This window comes from Quercus lobata, chromosome 7 (genome assembly GCF_001633185.2).
Source record: "Quercus lobata isolate SW786 chromosome 7, ValleyOak3.0 Primary Assembly, whole genome shotgun sequence".
Lineage (NCBI taxonomy): Eukaryota > Viridiplantae > Streptophyta > Magnoliopsida > Fagales > Fagaceae > Quercus > Quercus lobata.
The window spans coordinates 31,508,839-31,529,606 of NC_044910.1; the positions used below are offsets into that span (position 1 = coordinate 31,508,839).

Sequence of the window (20,768 nt, forward strand, 5' to 3'; positions counted from 1 at the left end):
TGGCACTAACAAGTTGGTTTAACTTGTCACCTAGGCATTCGATATGGCATCACCAACTATTTACCACATTTTTTATTCCAGTACAAACAGTTTAGCAAATACAAGAGAGATTGGAAAATACAGACTATATTGAGAAACCATAGACACAAATCACCAAAAGAGACAAGGACCTAAACCCTAAACACTTTGAAGGATAAAATCACCAAAACAGACTAGCGACTTGGGTGGGTAAAGTTTCTTATGGGTAAAGTTTCTTATGAGACGGTTTAAAAGATATTTCTCTCAAAAGATGTGTGGGTTTCACATGTTGAGAGAGAAATGAATCATGACGAGATATGTTCTTTCTGAATGAATAACTCATTTTTTATCCCAAAATTTGGTGGTTATAAAAAAGGTGGGACATATATCAAAAAACACTTTGCATTGTGATTGATTCATTCCATATTCAGCCAAGCAATATATCTGCCATATCATTAGCCTTGTAAAATATATGTTTAAGTGAGACTTGTCATGTTTCCTACCGAATTAAATGACTATTGGCTATAATTCACACTTTAGTCAGTCATGAGTAGGGGTAGGTCATGACTAGGGGGTAAGTAGAAGTGTTGACTATTATCGCATTTTATTTCTTTACAAGGTTGCATGTGGATTAAAAATGTTGACAATTTCGCAGGTGAGCAGCTAAAAGATCAAGTCACATTTTTTTTTTTGAATCCAGACCCGGGGGCCAAGCTATATTAAGACAGAAAAGAGAGAAATTGCAAAGAATCCCTCGATACAAGAGTTATATCCTCAAAAATGGCCTTAAGCCAAACTTGCAGCTCATTGCCGGACTTAGCACGCCTGGCAAGAAAATGGGCAACCGAGTTACCTATACGTTTGATATGAACAAAATCACAAATTCTAAAATCATTTGCTAAGACTAGAGAGTCCTGCAACACGTGGCCATACTCAGGATGAACAAGCTCCTTAGAAAGTAAAGCTCTGATGATAACTTTAGCATCCCCTTCACAAACTAACTCACAAATACTAAGCTCTTTAGCAAAATATAGAGTTCGGCGGAATGCTAGAGCTTCAACAATAGCAGCAGATATGGGGATAGGGATGCGTTCAGCCAAGGCTCCCACAACAAGCCCACACGAATCACGGATCACCACACCTAAGCCGGCAGCACCAAGGTCGCTAGACAGAGCCCCATCAAAGTTGATTTTATAAAGGGGAGAAATGGGAGGCATCCACCTAACAACTCTTGAGCAAGCTATTGAAATGCGTTGATATTGAATAACAATAACATGAGTAAATGTAACATTAATGAGGTGAACTTATAAACCTAAACTTTTATATTAAGTAGTGTCATATAATTATTGCGCACTCTTGGTACGGTGGCCACTCCACAAGTATAAATGATTGTGAGGTGTTGGGGGCAAGGGTCGGAGTTCAAGTCTTTAGAATGGATTTTTACACACACATACACTTAGATTAGGCTAGAGTAGATATTCTATCTTGTATTAAAAAAAAAAAAAAAAAAGTAGTGTCATATAAGCTAATATCAATGGGCTCATATTTAAATAATTTCAATATTTACAACATGTATTGTATCCTTATGCCCTCAGCCTCTTGACTGAAGTTAAAATGAAAATTACAATATAATGGAGTTTTTATTTAATTTCTTGTAACTTTTAGTAACAAAGGTACTACTAGAATGATTGTATTTAAATTTATTAGAGATTTTAAAAATAAAGTCTCATTTAGGAAAAAGAAATTACGAAGATAACTTCAAATTATAATATTTGAAAAGAGAACAACAAAACCATCCAATGGTGCAATATGATGGTGAAACCTTTGATTTTAAACTATACCAGTAAGGTCAGCAATCCTTGCACAATAAAGTTAAAGAAAATATTTATACACAGCATATATTTTGAATAAGTATTAATAAAAAAAATTCAGTTAAAGTAGTTTAAAGAAAAGAATATAACTAATTTAATTAAAATTATTTAGTATTATAGCTGATTTATTAGGTTTAAATTAACATAGTTTATCATAGTTTGGACAAAATTGGCTATAGCATAAGGGTACAACCTTATTCAATAAAATAAACATAATTACATAGTTTGAAAATTTAACCATTGAATTGCATGTTCTTTACGCTCTTAATACACATGTCAAATTTTTTATCAATCATATATTATTTACTATATGATCTATGAGTTTATATTTTATAGATAATTTTAAATTACAAAAACTTGTAATTTAAACAACTTATTGATGATATAACTATTGATTATTAATTTTCTAGAAATTTTGTAAGCATGGAGGATATGAGAAGAAGATGTAATCAAATGGTGGATTTATCAAAATGCACTTCCAATCAAAAAAAAATTGAGCTTACAACTAATTTTGTAGCTAAACTTTATTCTATTTGTAACTTTAAAAATAAAACTAAAATTTATATATTTTAAAAGAGATGATGTGAGAAAATGCACGCTTTAAAAAATATAGCTAAAAATATTAAAATAAGGTAAGGAAAAAAGACTAAGCATTTAATTTTTTATATTCAATTGTGTGGGGGCCGGTTAGTCACTAAAGCTATTAAAGTCAATATAATTGGGCTTGTGGCCCATCCGAGGAGGCAAACCTACCCGAGGAGGCCCATATTAGATTGAAGGTGTAAACAAACGAAGGGAAGAGTGAATATCACGAAAGGAGAGTTCAGTATTCGTCCGAGGACAGAACCCTTCTTGGCAATATGAGTCCGAGGACGATCAGGACGCCATCTTGTTACAAATGTACCTTGGAGCTACGTCACCACTAAAGGTGGGATAAGGGGCCAAAGGTGAGAGAGAGAAGACAAACAAATATCTATGGTAACGGCTGCCTCCACATTAATTGCCTCTCAATCAACTCTCTGGCCGCATTAATGTGGAAGTGATGCCTGAATAGTGAGGAAGCAGCTTTACAGCTGCTAGGAGGAGGTTCCAGAAGGCGTTAGATGGGACAGAAAGAGATCTCCTAAATCCAACCTACACGTGTGTGGTGAATATGGAACAAAGAGGGCGGTATATAACATGAAAGAAAAGCATGCAGAAGAGGGATCGGAACAGAGATAAAAACAAAGAGAAGACTCAGAAAGAAACTTGGAAAGAAAAGAACTGTATTTGTTTCAAAGAAAAACCGATTGTTGTATCAGCTCTGATCCATCAATAAACGTGAGGTTGAATCTTTTTATTCTACGGAGGTTAATCTAGTTCTTGAACACCCACACTCTACAAATTATATTGTTTGAGTCTTTTAACGTACGAACCCAAGACTGGTTTTGGGATCGTTACAAATTGAGTCCTTACAAATTGATTACGTGATTGATTTTTTAGGTTTCATTTTGGTTAGTAATTTATATTATCTAATAAAAAGATATTGAATAAGGTTAATAGGTTATAACCTAAGCCTACAACCAATTTTGTAGTTAAACTTTATCATGTTTGTAACTTTAAAAATAAAACTAAAATTTATATATTTTAAAAGAGATAATGTGAGAAAATGCACGCTTAAAGATGATGTGAGAAAATGCACGCTTTCAGAAATATAGCTAAACATATTAAAATAAGGCAAGGAAAAAAGACTAAGCTTTTATTTTCTATATTCAATTGATTATGTGGTTGAATTTTTTGGCTTCATTTTGGTTAGTAATCTATACTATTTATAAGAGAATTTTTCTCTTTTAACTAGATTTTTTTGTAGTTTAGAAAACCCCCCTTAAACCTTAGGTTTAATATGGAAAAAACTTGAGGACAATCCAGTAAACATATATTTCCAATTCCACTTAAAATGCCTACAAAATAATACACTCTTCTACTAATTCATGTTTTTCAAAACAAATTTATTCATTTTTTTTTTAAAGAAAAATTATGACATTAGACTTAAAAAAAAAAAGCCACATTGTATGCGCAAAGTGCATGTGATGAAGCTAATAGTATATGCTGCGGTATGCCCTTTGTCACTAAAAAAGATAATTAAGATTTTAGCTATTAGTTAGGCGTGTTAGCGTATACTCAAAGGATTGTATCAGTCTATTTTATAAATTTTAAAATATTAATTTGTTTTTGGTTAATTATTATTAATGTTGATGTTGGATCAAGTACAGTATCTATTGATTTAAGATTTTATAGACCGGTACCACTGACTTGGGGAAGGAGTTTCACACCCACACTACAGTAGAAATTCCATCTTAAATCCAAAAAAAAAAAAAAAATTATAAACCGGTGAACACTGAACCCAGGACGGGGTTTAATAATTATGGAGACAAGTGCGAGAGGAGAAGTGGAGAAGTGACTTTTTTACCTTGTTGTTAGGTGAAGGAGAAGGAGAAGGAGAAGGAGAGAAGAACTCAGTCACCACTTACCACTTATTAGTTATTACCACTCTGACTATCACCTACCACATTTACACACTGATCGAGCTTTGGATAACAAAAGTACTTGCTGCCAACTGCTCTCTGCCTCTGCCGGATAAAATAGGCAACAGTCTTTATTATACTCAGTCCCGCAAAACCCCAAAAGGTGTGATATATGAATGAATCTGTGAAAGAGAGAGATTGAAAATGGGGAGCGAGTTCGAGACCGAAAGCGAGTTGAGTGGGTTCGAGGAAGGTGTATTGGAGACACTGAAGAGGTGCGAGCAGCGTAATGAGACCACTCTCGTTTCTGCTATGGAAGTTGCCAAATGCTTAAGGTCTTGGCAAGTTCAGCTTCCCAGTCCTGAGTTAGGGCAACTCTTGGTCTCCCGTCTCTGCTCTTCTTCTTCTTCTTCACTCTGGAAATTCATCGAACAAGCTCTCTCCTCTCGCCTCCTCTACCCACTCCAACTCCTCTCTCTCCTTACTTCTAGGTATCTCATCGATTTCCACATCTTTTAGATTCACTTACCACTCTTCAAATTGAAAATTATTTTAGGCACTGTTTCTATAGAGCGCAAGAGTTTGTTAAGAAATCATCATCATCATAAATAATTTCTCGATTGTTTTTGCAAGATCTATTTTTTATACCTTGACTTAGCTAGTGTATATGCATTTCAGGGTACTTCCAAATCGACGGTCTCAGCCCAAGGCGTATAGACTCTATCTTGAACTTCTGAGTCGGTATGCATTTTTGTTTTATCCACTCAGTGAAGATGCTTGCAAAGACAAGTAAGTGTCTTAATCTTACTTTCATTCTTGCTTTAGTTCTTATGAGCTTTAATTAGTTACATAAGCTTTACAAATTGATGTCTCACCAATCACGAACAAGTAATTCAGACATTTATTTATTATGTTGCTGAAGTAGTACCATTGCACCACTAATTACATTCGTTGTCATGTCAATTTGTAAGCTTTTTGTAGTAGTAGTAGTTTTAGCATTTTTCTATGGGTTTTCTTTCAACCCTCAACTGTCCCTAGTCATAACTGTTCTATGTTTCTCTCTTTGTTATTGATGCTTCCTGAAATTAAGGGAAATGTAGGACTGCCCTTTCTGTACATTTGACACTTAGTTTATCCTTTTCGGGACCCATTCGTTATCAACAGAGAAATTTTTTAACCTTTACTACATGTAAATTTTGCCACAAGATTCCAATTTTCTATAATTTGTTCTCCATAATATGTGGATTTTATTATTTGATAAATATAATTTAAATAGGCCCATGGTGATGAATGCATTTGCCAAGGAGCTCATAGCAATTGCAACTTCCTGCAAAATATTCAGTTTCCTTGGTTTAACAATGTGTATGAATGCATATGTTTCAATGATATATAATAACACGCATGGTTGCAAACCAGTGGCATCTATGCATACAATTAGGAATGCAGCCATTTCCATTCTTTGTTGTTATTTATTTATTTATTTTTCCATGCTGTGTGTCTAGACAATGGTTGAAATGCTTGCTACTGTACCATAGTCTTGCAAGTACATCTCACTATCAATCAACCAACAAAGTTTTGAGTACATGCTTTGCTATCTTTCAGGATAATAAAATCTGTTGATGTTGCCCTTCAACTATCTCAGACATATAAAGTTCGTGTTCTGGAGGTTGGACATGCATTTGTGTTGTTCTTTTTCAGTATTGTCATTGGTTTGATTGATAGCACATTGGATGATTGGGGTTTGCGAATGACACCTATAGAGAGACCTAGTGTAGCAGTCAGAAGCACAGAGCACCTTGATATGGACATTGATTTTAGAGGAAGCCCTGATTTTAAAGGCAATGAACATCATGAACAGATGAGGAGGACGAATTCATTTATGGCCATAGAGGTGTTGGGAAAACTAACAGAGAGCAAAAAATCTATGGTTATGCTCCGCCTTGTTCACTTGAACATGTATGTATGCCATTATTGTATTGTTTGCCTTCTTGTGAGCTCCCTTTGATGTTATTAGAATTATATAATGTATTTTCCCCCCAGATATTCAACTCTTTAAGTTTTACAGAAATTGTTTGCCTTGCAATGCTCTGGTAGTGCATATTTTAATCCACAATATTCCTATTATTTGCTCATCTTTGATCCGATTTTCCAAGTGGAATAATATTTAGAACTATATATTTTTACTCCAGGCTAGGTAATATCTAAAAACTTTAGCATGTACTCAGGTTGAATTCTTCAGTTGATGGATATTGTTTCTGAATGGATTGTGTTTTCTGGACCATGTTTTTAAATTTTCGGTCTTAATAGAAATCTTGTATACCGTACATTTCCTATTGCCTGAAGGCTTCATGAATAATTCATGAATTCAATATTATTCAAGCTCAAATCAATTTTATTGATATAAAAAATATAGAGTTGCTCAAGTATACGGGGAGTGTACAACTGGGGTCCATACAATCAATCACAAAAGATTACATAAATCGATCAAATCAGTAACAGAACATAGGGATGTTCCTTGAGGAGATTGTTTGATAATCGAAAATGAACTTCTTCTTTTATAATGGACTTCACTAAGATTTGGGTCTAACAGGTGTAACAGCATAATGCTTTTGTTGGAGTGAGTAGAAATGATTGATAGCTTAAACAATATCTAGCAAGTAACAAGTTAAGGGAGGCCAATAGCTGTTCTGTCACACTCTTAAAAACAGATGAGGAGTAGAAAGGGCAGGAAACATATTTCTTTTCCACTTTTTCTATGTTATTTGCAGTTGTATACACAATTATTGGTCTATGAAATACAGATGAAGCACTTTGTCTATGGGCATTGTAGAAAGGATAGAATATGATCGTAATCATTCTTCTTATACATAATTATTGGTCTATGTAATACGTTTTGAATTGTAAGGGATTTTTGTTTAACTACATATGTGTATGATGCTATCCTTCTGCTAATGTTATTTGCAGTTGTATATGTGAATGATTGTGCACGCACACAAGTACAGACATTAATGTTCTTTTGTGTAAAACAATCTTCATCGAGAAGCTGATATGTATCATCCCTTTTGTCTTGTTTTCTTTTACTTAAAAGGCCTGAAAAGTTCAATGGCCTCCTGCAGAGGCTGCGCTTTCTTGAAGCCCATGAATTGGTATCCTCAAATTTTAATTCAGCCAACCAATTATTGGCAAAATTATCTGGCAACATACAAAGAGTTTTGAGCTTTGAATACCCGTTAAACAAGCGCCAACTCACTGGGATGCTTGTCAATATTGCATCATGTAAGCCATCACCTTGCTTCCACTCTGAATTTGGCCGGTCTGCTTGTTGGGTTCCTTTTGATATTTACATGGAGAATGCAATGGATGGGAAACAACTCCTTATCAAATCTGCTGTTGATGTACTAGCAGGTTATTCTCTTCAAGAGTATACCTTGAAATTTTTTCAGATCAATTTCAATTGTGTGTGTGTGCGTGTGTGCATGCACACAGGCACAAATCGCATTTAAAATAAAAGAGAATAATTTGTTTGATAAGTGCAAGGAATCAATTATAACCTACCTTTAATGGCCAAACTGCAGAGTCAATTAAGACGCTCCAAGTATTTAACCAGGCAAGCTGGCAAGAAACCTTCCTGGCGCTTTGGCTTTCAGCCCTTCGGCTTGTACAACGAGTTGAGACTAGTCCATGTTAACATTTCTTATCATGAAAAAATAAATACAGTTATCTGATATTTGCTCATTCCATGCTTTGTTACAGGAACGTGATCCTCCAGAAGGTCCAATTCCACATCTTGAGACCCGTCTTTGTGTCCTTTTGTCTATTGTCCCCTTGGCAATTGCTAATGTTTTGGAGGATGAGGCCAAACTCTCTCAAGCTACTGCTACTGGATATGTTGAGTCTGCATATGGACATAAAATGAATGGCAAGGCTCTTGCTTCAAGGAAAGACGGACTGATTTCCTCTCTCCAGGTCCTTGGACACTTTTCTAGCCTTTTATACCCTCCTGCATTAGTTGTCGATGCAGCTAATAGTGCAGCTAGAAAAGCAGCTAGCTTCATTTCTAGTGGCAAGAATGAAAGGAATATTGTAGGTGGAGGCAGTCATGTTGATACTTCTATAAGAGCAGGTATGTTTTTATTTTTGATAAATGACAATCTTATTGATGAAAGAAGAATCACAAGTACACAGGAAGTATACAGGGGAACCAAAAAATAAAGCTCTCAAAGTACAAGAATCAAGCATATACAACAAAGAACACATAGAAAAAGATCCTAAAGCTAACAGCCAATCAAACAAAGTTTTGAAAAGAAAAGGCTTAAGCATTATGTTCCCTCCAAATGTACCGCATCAAACGATGCGGGACGGCTTTCCAAATAGCTATATTCTGATGCTGCCCAAGCTGACCCTGCCAAGAAGCTAATAACTGCATAGCACTGTCTAGCATAACCCAGTAAACTCCAAACAACCCATACTCCATAGACCATAACTCTATAGCTATGGGTTGGTGAAAGAGTAAATTGTCCACAATCTCCCCACTACATTTACACATAGCAACAGTCAATCACAACCAAGCTTCTCCTTCGCAGATTATCTATCATCAAGATTTTGCTCAAAGCTGCAGTCCATGTGAAGAAAGCAACTTTAGGCGTCCAAATGCTTCTTTAGAGAAAAGACATATCAGCCATATAAATCAAAGAGCGATGATACCTGCTGACCTCAAATCCCAGTCTTTTAGCTGCTCTCCAACAGAACATATTCTTCCCATTCCTTCTCACAGGAGTAGAGCAGATTAAGTTCATAAAAATACCCCATTGGCTCCAACTCCCAATCCTGCATAGCTCTGACAAAATTTAAATTCCACTATAGGCACTGTTGCAGAATTTCATAAGATCCGCTACCGAAGCCTCTTTATACCGACTAAACCAAATAACACCAGGAACGCCTCCTTTAAGGATTTGTCCCCGCACCACCCATCATGCCAAAATTTCACTCTAGATCCATCACCCACCTCATACTGAATAAATTGTGGTAATGATGCCTACTCCCATCTAACATATATCCAAAGACTCACTCCATATGGGCCCATCACCTCCTTGGTGCCCCACCCACCCCAAGCACTTCCATACTTCACCTCAACCACCATCCTCCAAAGTGACCCCCACTCAAAAACGTTCCTCCACAGCCATTTCCTTAAAAAGGACTTAATTAAAGCATATCGGATTCCTGACACTTTTGAAGAGGTGTACAAATCTTAGTCCAATGTACTAGATGGAACTTGGACTCCTCTCCTAAACTGCTCCATAAAAAATATCTCTAAATCTTTTCAATACATTGGCCACAGAAGTAAGAATAGGGAATAATGTAACCCATTACCCGACCACCCCTTAGATAAATAAAGTCACTTCCCACCTTCTAATCTTCTCTCCATTCTCAAATTCTTAGTGATTGGGTTCCATCGCCTTTAAGAGTAGGTGCTTTGGGGAAGCATATAATTCACTTGTAATCTCAAATTCTTATAACATGAGAGCAATACTTAATTCATACATTACATATACATGGGTTTAGTTTACTGCGTAGTCACTTTTTCTTGTGCTTTCTGTAATCTTTTTGCAATTTATTGTTTATGCTTTCAGGAGCCAACATGAGGCACCTCATAGTGGAAGCTTGCATTGCAAGAAATTTAATTGACACATCAGCATATTTTTGGCCTGGTTATGTGTCTTCATCAATAATCTCACTGTTAGATTCATTGCCAGTTGAAATATCCCCTTGGTCAATGTTTATGGAAGGAGCACCATTAAATGCTTCTCTAATAAATTCCCTTATAAAGACTCCTGCTTCAAGGTATAACAAAGTTTTTGTTTGTTAAACTCTAGTACTAGAAACTACTGGCATGAATAATTTTCTTCATTTTCCCTATTCTAGTTTAGCGGAGATAGAGAAATTATATTATATAGCTCTGAATGGGTCAGAGGAAGAGAAGTCAGCAGCGGCAAAGATTCTATGTGGTGCATCTATCAGCCGTGGATGGAACATTCAGGTAGCATCACTAGTAGTAGTGATATTAGATCTTGGAAATTTTTGAAGTCCTCTTCTATTGTAGTCTCACCCAGAGGTGCTTTATGTCTTTATAATTGATTATATATTTCATGAATTGTTTCCCATACTAATAGAGTTTGTACATTGTAAAATTATGGTTAAATGTCAAATTCACCATTTTCTAATAACTTAAACTTTTTAGATATTTTAAAATTTATTATGGTATCAAATTAGGTGGTCTTAGTTCAAACCCTATTCCACCCTATCTCCCATTTAAAAACTTAAAAATCCCACATGTTGGGACCCATTTATTAAGGGGGACCTGGGCCCACAAGTGAGGGAGAGTATTAGAATTATAATTAAATGATTGGATTCACCATTTGGTTCATTTCCTAATAGCTTAAGCTTTTGGGACAATTGGTATTTTATTAGTACAAATCAAACAAGTATACCCATACTTGACTCCCTTATGCTTTTGAGTTAAAGCAACAAGAAAACTAGTTCTTAATTCGTTCAAACAAAATCTTTGCCTCGACCTTAGCTGAAACCATTTATACTCCAGGCAGTTTAAAACACCACATGCACAGCACAGCCCTTACCTGGAATCAATATATGTCCTTTGAATTTTTGTCCTCCTTTTATGCTACTTGGAACTTACTTCTTTTTTACTTTGTACTCCCACCCCCCTTCTCTTTATTCTTGAAGAAAATAACTTTGTATCTACTTTTGAATCACTTGTTTTCTTGGCAGGAACATGTGGTGCACTTTCTGGTTAAGCTTCTTTCTCCCCCAGTTCCTCCTAGTTATACCGGACCAGGCAGCCACTTAATTGATTATATGTCCATGTTAAGTGCTCTTCTTTTTGGAGCTTCTGCTATTGATACTGTTCATATTCTTTCTTTGCATGGTATGGTAAGTACTTCTATTTTATATTTTATGGCTCTAGGTTGATGATATGAGTTTTATATACATAGGCTCTTGATGTTATGGTCTCATATTGACTCACGACCTCACACAATTTGCTGTCATAATCCCGGTTCATAACAAGTGGGGCATTGCTACCTAGCCATAGGAATCATAACATTGAAGAAGTGTGTAGCATGAAAACCAGAAAAAAGTGGTTTTCCTTAATCATTTTGATCGAATTACTGATATACAAAATGAAAAGTAAGAGATTAATATCACTGATGATATTATCCCCTTCATTTTTTTGAAGTTAAAGTTTCTTGCTGTGTTCATATGAAAATTATAATTTATTCCTTCATCAGCACATATGAGTTCCCATTTATTTTGGATATAATTATCAGATTTAGAAACGATATTGTCACTTCCTACTTTCTTGTTTTGATGACCTGATTATTTTGCTTCAAGACTTGGGGTATAAATGTGGTTACTGTTTTGGCACAGTGTGGACTATTCAATCAATGCTTTTTATGCACACCGTTAGATTCTTTTATTAATTGTTATTGGCAATATCAATTATATGGTTCTATGTTGTGGCAAATACTCAAGTTTGTTTCTCTCTTTGATGCCTTAATCCCAACCACGTAGTGGATTTCTAAGGTTTGAGCCAATGAGCTTTGGTTCCAATGACACTTCCTCCTCCCATTATAAGCGGGAGGGTAAAGTTGTGGTTTCAAAACCCATTGGTTGAGTGTATAAATTACCAATAAAAAAGGTGTTACCTCAACCATTACTCAGAACCCTCCTCCTATCTTTGTGCTTGGGACTGGCTATGTGAAAAATATTGAGTAGTTGCTTAACAAATATTAATGAACAATTTGGCAAAGATTTTGTATTTTCATTTACATTACACAACTTATTATATGAGAGACCTTTGACTAGGGCGGGCCATTTTTATCCTTTGCGCAATTAATTTCTTTCACTATTTGTCCACTCCTCCCCAACCCCCCAATTTCCCTTACAAAAAATGACTTCTTTCCTTTGATCTCTACTAAATTCTATCTGTAATGAGACTAGAAGCTCTAAACTACACTTGTCCATAATTCGTAGTTGCTCTTAGCCATTTGACCTTTTTGCTAGAATAATCAGTGTCTAGAAGAGTGGGTAAAGTTACTGGTGTATTAAATTGCATTACAAATATCTTCTGGTTGTTGTGGAAGTTTAGGTTCTATGAGACTGAATTCACTAAATTTATGCGACATTTTTTACATATATGCATAATTCTTTAAGACTTTGTGATGATTTTTATGTAGTCCCCAAATCTTCTCCAATACTCATCAAACTTCAGTACTTTGTCCATAACTTTTGATTTGAATGATGCTATTGTTAGTAAATTTTCTCTTTGGACCACTATTTGTTCAAAGCATTTATTGCTTGAAAGTGTGGGTTAGTGGAACAAGGTTTGGTCAAAATGGTTATTTCTTTGGTTGGCTTGAGGGCCGACTTAAAATGAGCCATAATTTGAATATATTTAAAGCAAGGTCTTTAAATATATATTTTTTAATCTACTCTATGGTTATTCTGTTGGAAGACATACATTGTGTTGTTACTCCTAATTTTCTTGTCAAGTTTGTATCATTGACCATGACAAGTTGATACATGTATTCTGAATGTTTCTGTTCCTACAGGTCCCTGAAGTTGCAGCTTCATTAATGCCTCTTTGTGAGGCCTTTGGGTCACAAAATTCCCCATCAAATAACAAATCAAGCAAGGATGATGAGCCCTCAGTTTACATGGTTTTTTCTTTAGCGTTTCTGTTTCTTCTTCGTCTGTGGAAATTCTACAGGCCCCCTCTTGAGCAGTGCATTTCAGAGAGAGGAGGAGTAGTTCGAGGGGAGCTTACTTTGGAGTATCTTCTGTTATTGCGCAATAGCAGCATTGCCTCGTGTCAGGTTGATACAAATAGCAATCAAAACGAATCTGAGTCAGCATTAAGAAAGCCTATATATATTGATTCATATCCAAAATTAAGAGCTTGGTATTGTCAAAACAAATCTTGTGTAGCTTCAACGCTTGCTGGCCTCTCTAGTGGAAATCCTGTTCATCAAGTTGCTAATAAGATCTTAAGTATGATATACTGGAAAATGACTAAAAGTGGGTCCTCGTCGGTTAACTCTTCAACGCCAAGCAGCAGCAATGCATCCAGCTCCCTTGCAAATACTGGAGAAGATGCTTACCAGAGACCTATGCTCCCTGCATGGGAGGTATTGGAAGCCATTCCTTTTGTTCTTGAGGCAATTCTAACTGCTTGTGCCCATGGAAGGCTTTCATCTCGGGATTTGACAACAGGTCAAGTGCTAGCTTGTCAGCTGAGGCTCACTTTTTTTTATTTGTGTTTTATTTCCCCCTTTTCTGTCCTTCTTGGGATTCTTGTTAATCCATCTTTCTAGTTTCTGAATATTTTTTCTGCTCCTGATATCCCCAAATATTAGAATAATAATAGGTGCTCAAAAAAAAACCTAAGGATCTTCCTATGCACGTTCCCTTCATCGGCATACCTCTTACTGACACTTGAATGTTTGCAGGCCTGAGAGACCTTGTCGATTTTTTGCCCGCATCTCTTGCTGCTATTATTAGTTACTTCTCTGCAGAAGTTACTCGCGGTATATGGAAACCAGTTCAAATGAATGGAAAAGATTGGCCCAGTCCAGCAGCAATTCTTCCCTCAGTTGAGTCTGAAATAAAAGCAATACTTGCTGCTGCAGGTGTTGATGTTCCAAGCTGTTCCGATGGTAGATTGCACCTCTTTATTTATATTTATTGTTATAAATGAATGTAATATTCTTGTTAATGAAGACTATTGGACTTAACAGCCTAAATTATGGTTTCTGCACTAAGTTGCTAAAGTTTTCTTGTGTGTTGTAGGGAATTCAAACTTGATACTTCCACTGCCGATGGCAGCTCTTGTCAGCTTAACTATTACTTTTAAACTTGACAAGAGTATGGAGTACATACACGCTGTAGCTGGGCTAGCCTTGGAGAACTGTGCATCAGGTTGCCATTGGCCAAGCATGCCTATAATTGGATCTCTATGGGCTCAAAAGGTCCGACGCTGGCATGACTTCATTGTTGTATCATGTTCTCGTTCTGTATTCAGACAAAACAAAGAAGCAGTTGCACAACTCCTGAGAAGCTGCTTCACCTCATTCCTAGGATCACTTGACGTATCAACTTCTTCATTGAGCAATCAAAGCAGTGTGAATGGTCTGTTGGGAAGCACCATCTCTGCCTGTGCCATTTGTCCTTCTATAGCACCTGGATTTCTATACCTTCGCTCTTGTCGGAATATACTCAATGTCCAATATGTAAATGATGTCATTGTAGGGCTTGTAGCAGAGTATGCTGGGGAATTAGCTGCCAGGTGGGGAAGCACGGACTCCCCTCGCTTGAAGTCTAATCAAGCATCATTATCCTTGGCCACTGCTAGGGCAAGGGAGGTGGCTGCACTAGGTGCAAGTCTGTTATGTGTAACGGGTGGGGTCCACCTGGTTCAGGAATTGTTCAGGGATACTATTCCAACCTGGTTGCTGTCTTCAAGAAAGAAGAGACTCCACAAGGTGAGGTCTGTGTCCCTAATAGTGGAGGGCTACGCCATGGCATATCTGTTGATTTTGTCAGGGGCAATTGTATGGGGTGTTGAGGCGAATCTGACATCATGGGTATTCTGTAAAAGGGCTCGTATTGTTGGGATTCATATGGATTTTTTGGCAGGAGTATTGGAAGGGAACATCTCACTTGGGTGTGATCCTGCCACTTGGAAAGCTTATCTCTCTTGTTTAGTGGGTTTGATGGTGAGCTTCACCCCATCATGGATTCAAGAAGTGAAGCTAGAGACGTTGAGAAAATTGGCCAATGGATTGAGAGGGTGGCATGAATGTGAGCTGGCCCTTTCTCTGCTTGAAAGAGGTGGAACTGCAGCCATAGGATCGGTTGCTGAATTAGTGAACGTAATTAGCTGAGTTTCAAAGTAAGAATGTAGGAGACGTTGAATGTAATCAGAGAGAGTTTGACAGTTTATGAATGTATCATATGGGGTCTATTATGAGAATTATACAAGACTAGCATAATTTTCTTTTAAATTTTTTTCCTTCTATTCAATTAAAGGGCTACATTTTAATGAAAAGATTAAAATTTCTTGCCATTGGTTTGCAACAAGGAAATTAAATCCAAGGATGGAAGCTCCAAGATTTAGTTCAAAAGCTTATAAGGGGAGGAAGTGCACCATATTCTTCTTCTTCTTTTTCTTTTTAAAATATAAATTTAAACAGTGCTATTTTTATTCCAAGGGGAAAAAAAAGTAACTTTTGAATGCTTTGGATATGTAAGTATTTTTCAAAGTTTCAAAGAAGAGCAACATTTATTTTAATAGTTTTCAATGCCTCTATCTTGTTCTGAAGTTGTAGTGTAATAAAACAGAATTATGTAATCATATTTGTTATGATTTAAAAAAAAAAAAAAAAAAAAAAGAAGTTCAAAGTATTTTATTATTTTTGGATTCATTTAACATTTTTAGCAAAAAAACTGAGTGGGGAGAGAGCGTAGGCGAAGTAAGAAGGGTAGTACGGAGACGGAGGGAGGAAGAGGGAGGGAGTAAAATTTGAAATCGCCTCGGGATTTGAGTCATACACTACTAAATACTAATACTATTTTAATTAATATTTTATATTTTATATATTTATATATATCATTAGCCCCTCTACTCTCTCATCCTTTCTCTTCTCTTATCTTCTTAAATAAAAAATCACAAAAAAAGTCTCATCATCTTTTCTTTTTTTATTACTCTCCTAACTCCAACTCCGACTCCGAGAACTCTCTCCATCTCTCTCTCTCTCTTGTCATAACAAATGATAGATTTAGAGTTTAGAGATTACAACACTCACAGATCTCTCTCTCCTTTTCTTCTTCCTTTGATTTGATTCATAAGAGAGAGAGAGAGTTTGAGTTATGCAGTTTTAAGGCGGTGTTGTTTTTGACTTTTTTTTTTGAGTTTAGGGTTTGGAAAAAATGGAAGGCGGCCCCGGGCATCGGTTGTCGGCGCCGTGCTGGGGCAGAAGGGTAATAGCGAATAACAAGAAGAGAGTGAGAGGAGGAGACGGGTGCATAAACAGCGTTAAGAAGCTTCACCGCCGCGAGATTTCTTCGAACCGCAATCGCGCTTTTTCCATCACCAATGCTCAGGAGAGATTCCGCAACATGCGTTTGATGGAAGAGTATGACACTCACGATCCGAAGGGTCACAATTCCCCAGTTTTGCCTTTCTTGATGAAGAGAGCCAAAGTCATTGAGATTGTTGCTGCCCGTGACATTGTCTTCGCTTTAGCCCATTCTGGCGTCTGTGCTGCTTTCAGTAGAGGTACCCCTAATACCATAAACTCTGTGTATTGTATTGCAATTTTTATTCAACCCCATAATTGGGTTTTTATTTACTCTGCTAAACCCTAGAAACTGGATTGAATGCGCTTTGGCCCCCTTTTATCTTTAACATTATAATTATTATTGGGCTTGTTTGTTTTTGGCTGCAGAGACAAACCAAAGGATATGTTTTTTGAATGTGTGTCATGATGAAGTCATTCGGAGTTTGTTTTATAATAAGAACAATGACTCCCTTATTACTGTCTCTGTTTACGCTTCTGACAACTTCAGTTCTTTGAAATGTAGATCCACAAGGATTGAGTATGTACCTCTTTTCATTCTTCTTTCTTTTAACCCACCCATTTTTTTGTGTGTGTGTGTGTTATGTTTCTTCCTCTTATTTGAATTTTCCTGCTTGCTAGATACATTCGGAGGGGAAAGCCGGATGCGGGTTTTCCTCTTTTTGAGTCTGAGTCTTTAAAGTGGCCTGGGTTTGTAGAGTTTGATGATGTTAATGGAAAGGTGCTAACCTACTCTGCACAAGATAGGTATGTTTCGAAACGTGCATGCTGCTCTAATTTGCGATGCTTAAATGCATATCTAATTATTGATTCTAACAGGCGTTTAATTAAATATTGTCAGTATATACAAGGTGTTTGACCTGAAAAACTATACAATGCTTTACTCTATTTCGGATAAACATGTGCAAGAAATCAAGATCAGGTAATCTCTTTCTTACTATCTCCTCTTGAAACAAGTTGTGCTACTTAGTGTGTGCGTGTGCGCACCTGGGAATTTGTCTTTTTACTCTATGAATTCTAAGATTCTATCAGAGTTGAAAATTCCTTTTGAAGCACATGTATGTGTTTAGGAAAGTGTGTGTGGGTCTTAGATTCTACTTTCTGTCATGCTGTTCATGTTTTCACCTTACCCCATTATGTCAATTTTGTTTGTACAGTCCTGGAATCATGTTATTGATTTTCAATAGAGCTAGCAGTCATGTTCCTCTTAAGATTCTATCAATAGAAGATGGCACAGTTCTCAAATCATTCAATCATCTACTTCATCGAAACAAGAAGGTGGACTTCATTGAACAATTCAATGAAAAGCTTCTTGTCAAGCAAGAAAATGAAAATCTTCAGATTCTCGATGTAAGTTATCTTTGTCCTTTTTTGGGGATTGCTTGCAGCCTTTGATTATTCTATCCCTTTTAAGTGTCATTCCCTTGAATGTAGGTTCGAAATGCCGAGCTGATGGAAGTTAGCAGAGCTGAGTTCATGACTCCGTCTGCATTTATCTTTCTTTATGAGAACCAGTTATTCCTGACATTCAGAGATCGAACTGTTGCTGTTTGGAACTTTCGTGGGGAGCTTGTGACTTCATTTGAGGATCACCTTTTATGGCATCCAGACTGCAACACAAATAACATATATATTACAAGTGACCAGGATCTTATTATATCTTACTGCAAGGCTGATTCTGATGAACAATGGATGGAAGGAAATGGTAATGCTCTAAAGTACTTACTTGAACCTGCCTCATTAGCCTGGTGGCTCCCCAATTGTTATATTTGCAACCTAGCTGTTAGTTTTTTTCCCCCCTAAAATAAGTATGAAAAGAAATGAATGAGCATCTGAATACAAAAGCCATATAGAGAAGGGGTAAATGGCCTGCATATGGCTATGTTGAGGTCTATCCTGGTTCTAATTTATATTTGTTTCATCCTTGAACTATTTATTTCTGGTTAGAATCCTTTTGAACTATTGATTGTGTCAATTTAGTGTATGAAGATTTGATGTTACCCTCACACACCCTTCACCCCCCCCACCCCCACACACACACACACACGCACGCACGCACCCCCACACTTTTCTTTCAGAAATCAAGTGTTTTTGTGAAATTTCTTCGTAAATCGAGTGATTCAACCCAATGCTTAACTTTGATCTTTACTATGAGCAGTTTAGTTTGACAGCAAGTGGGGCCAAAAGTAACGCTAAATTTTTTTTTTTAAACTTCATTGACATACTTGATAGTTTACTAGTTTAGGGGCAAAATTGAACTCTGACACATAATTCATGCATTAAAATAGTATTTCATTTCTTTGAATAAATCTTGTTAGTTATGTTAAAAAAGAAAAAGAAAAGAAGAAGAAGGTATTTTGGCCTCGTTCTTTTTTTAATAATTTGATAGTTGCAATGGGGGATGGAGGATTTGAATCCTAGATGTCTCTGTTGGAAATACTAGGCAGTGACAATTAAGTTACAAGGCTTTTGGCATTTGGCCATGTTCTTGGGCAACATGAGGCCCTAAACAATTTTTCTTGGTTACTAAATAAAGTTTAGAGATATACATGTTTGCTTTGCTTTGACTTGTAGGTCTACTGAACCCTGCTGTATTAACTTAATAGCTATTTCTACATATCAAAAAAACAATTCCTGAGGTGTGGGTGTAGCACCCCATTTGATCTCATTGACAACTGTCTGTTTTCTGCTAGATTCATTGTTCTAAACCAACCACCCTGATTTGAGTATGAATTATTTGTATGCCACTACAACCTGTTGTGATCCATTCTTTGTATAGTGTTTTAGCTGGTCTTTTAGGATTAAAGTGGACGACGGAGCTGAACATTGGTTTTTGACTTTGTTACATATAGCAAGGGCATAGTAGTATAGCAAATTGATACATGAGGTAGCTCTTTAGAAATAAAATTCTTAACTAATAAAAAAAGAGTAATTGCAAGTTGTGAATGTTTTCTAGAACTTTATTAATTCTTAGTTGAGCTTGTTTACTTTGTCCCACTTTTGTTTTCTTGATTAAGAACAATGATGGGCAGTTTTATCCCATTTCTGCATTTGTCTCTTACTAAGAAAATGGATATAGCATCAGAGTTGTCTGTTCATCACTATTTGTTGCTTTGTTCTCATTTCATGAGGAGAATATTTTAGGAGGCTTGAGTCATAATGTTTTCTTACCGTTAGCTTTTTTTATGCAGCTGGGTCTATCAATATCAGCAACATCTTGACTGGGAAGTGCCTAGCTAAAATAAATGCCACCAACGGCATTCCCAAGGGTGATGAGTGTAGCACCAGTGCTGGCAGCTCAAAGAAGCAGGATTACTCCAAAGTGAGAAGCACAGTTGCAGAGGCTTTGGAAGACATTACTGCCCTTTTCTATGATGAAGAACGGAATGAGATATATACTGGTAACAGGCATGGTCTGGTTCATGTGTGGTCTAACTGAAAATAGATTGTTCTTTAGTTTGCCATGGGCACTAAGACTGTCGTCAGAGTATTGGCTTTTCTTTTGGCTAGCCCTGTTGCATATATCATGATGGGATAGCTTCAGTGCACTCAATGGTTTTTCATGAGGCTTTCAGAGTGATCTTGGATTGTATCATTTGTTGATCTGTGTAATTCTTATGTAATTTTGTAGATTTGCTTTTAGGGAATTATAGGCTGCCTGATTGAGATGCAAGGATGACATGCCTTTAGAAATCTAGCAAATTATGTGCGAATCTCTCTCTCTCTCTGAGTTAGATCCCAACAAGTCTGATTTTCTGTGTACTTTTTAATGAACAATTAAACAGAATGAGTTTATATCACTATTACCAGGAGTGCAAATATAGTAGTAGCAGGACTAGGATGGTATTACTGTGCTACCTTCTCCTATGAGAGATTATCTTTTAAGTTTCACAATCTTCTGTTTGCCATGATGTACACGATTTCATTCAAGGAATTATATGAAAAAAAGCCACAATGGATGTTTCTTTAATGATGATAGATTTATATAGATATTTTCAAGATAAACTGATAATGTGAAGGATTGAAAATTTCACCTTCATATATGGTGCTCATATTTATAACTGTATAGCTGCAAATAAGTTGTGTTGCTTGCAAGCCATTGGAGCTCAGCTTGATTGAGGGCTCGGCCTGTCTCAACTGGTTTATCAAGCTAGCTAGCTCATTAACTTGAGCTCACCTAGAAATGCATATCAAGTTATAATGAAAACTTTGTAAGACAACTA

General features: G+C 36.5%; 3 protein-coding genes across 3 annotated transcripts; 2 read left to right on the forward strand and 1 right to left on the reverse strand.

The window, feature by feature from the left end:
* Positions 1–737: 737 nt before the first annotated feature.
* On the reverse strand, positions 738–1,235 carry LOC115951908. The gene has a single exon (XM_031069032.1). The coding sequence runs from the start codon at positions 1,233–1,235 to the stop codon at positions 738–740; it is 498 nt and encodes a 165-aa protein (XP_030924892.1).
* Positions 1,236–4,276: 3,041 nt separating this feature from the next.
* On the forward strand, positions 4,277–15,367 carry LOC115952949 (mediator of RNA polymerase II transcription subunit 33A-like). Its single transcript, XM_031070321.1, has 12 exons — positions 4,277–4,884; positions 5,072–5,182; positions 5,996–6,349; positions 7,482–7,798; positions 7,969–8,060; positions 8,147–8,516; positions 10,024–10,234; positions 10,316–10,430; positions 11,180–11,341; positions 13,021–13,681; positions 13,918–14,124; positions 14,258–15,367. The coding sequence occupies exons 1-12, from the start codon at positions 4,598–4,600 to the stop codon at positions 15,349–15,351; spliced, it is 3,981 nt and encodes a 1,326-aa protein (XP_030926181.1). The 5' UTR covers positions 4,277–4,597; the 3' UTR covers positions 15,352–15,367.
* A 1,029-nt stretch (positions 15,368–16,396) lies between these two features.
* LOC115953154 lies at positions 16,397–20,515 on the forward strand. Its single transcript, XM_031070682.1, has 7 exons — positions 16,397–16,745; positions 16,915–17,065; positions 17,167–17,292; positions 17,387–17,467; positions 17,703–17,895; positions 17,980–18,250; positions 19,737–20,515. The coding sequence occupies exons 1-7, from the start codon at positions 16,397–16,399 to the stop codon at positions 19,982–19,984; spliced, it is 1,419 nt and encodes a 472-aa protein (XP_030926542.1). The 3' UTR covers positions 19,985–20,515.
* Positions 20,516–20,768: the final 253 nt, after the last annotated feature.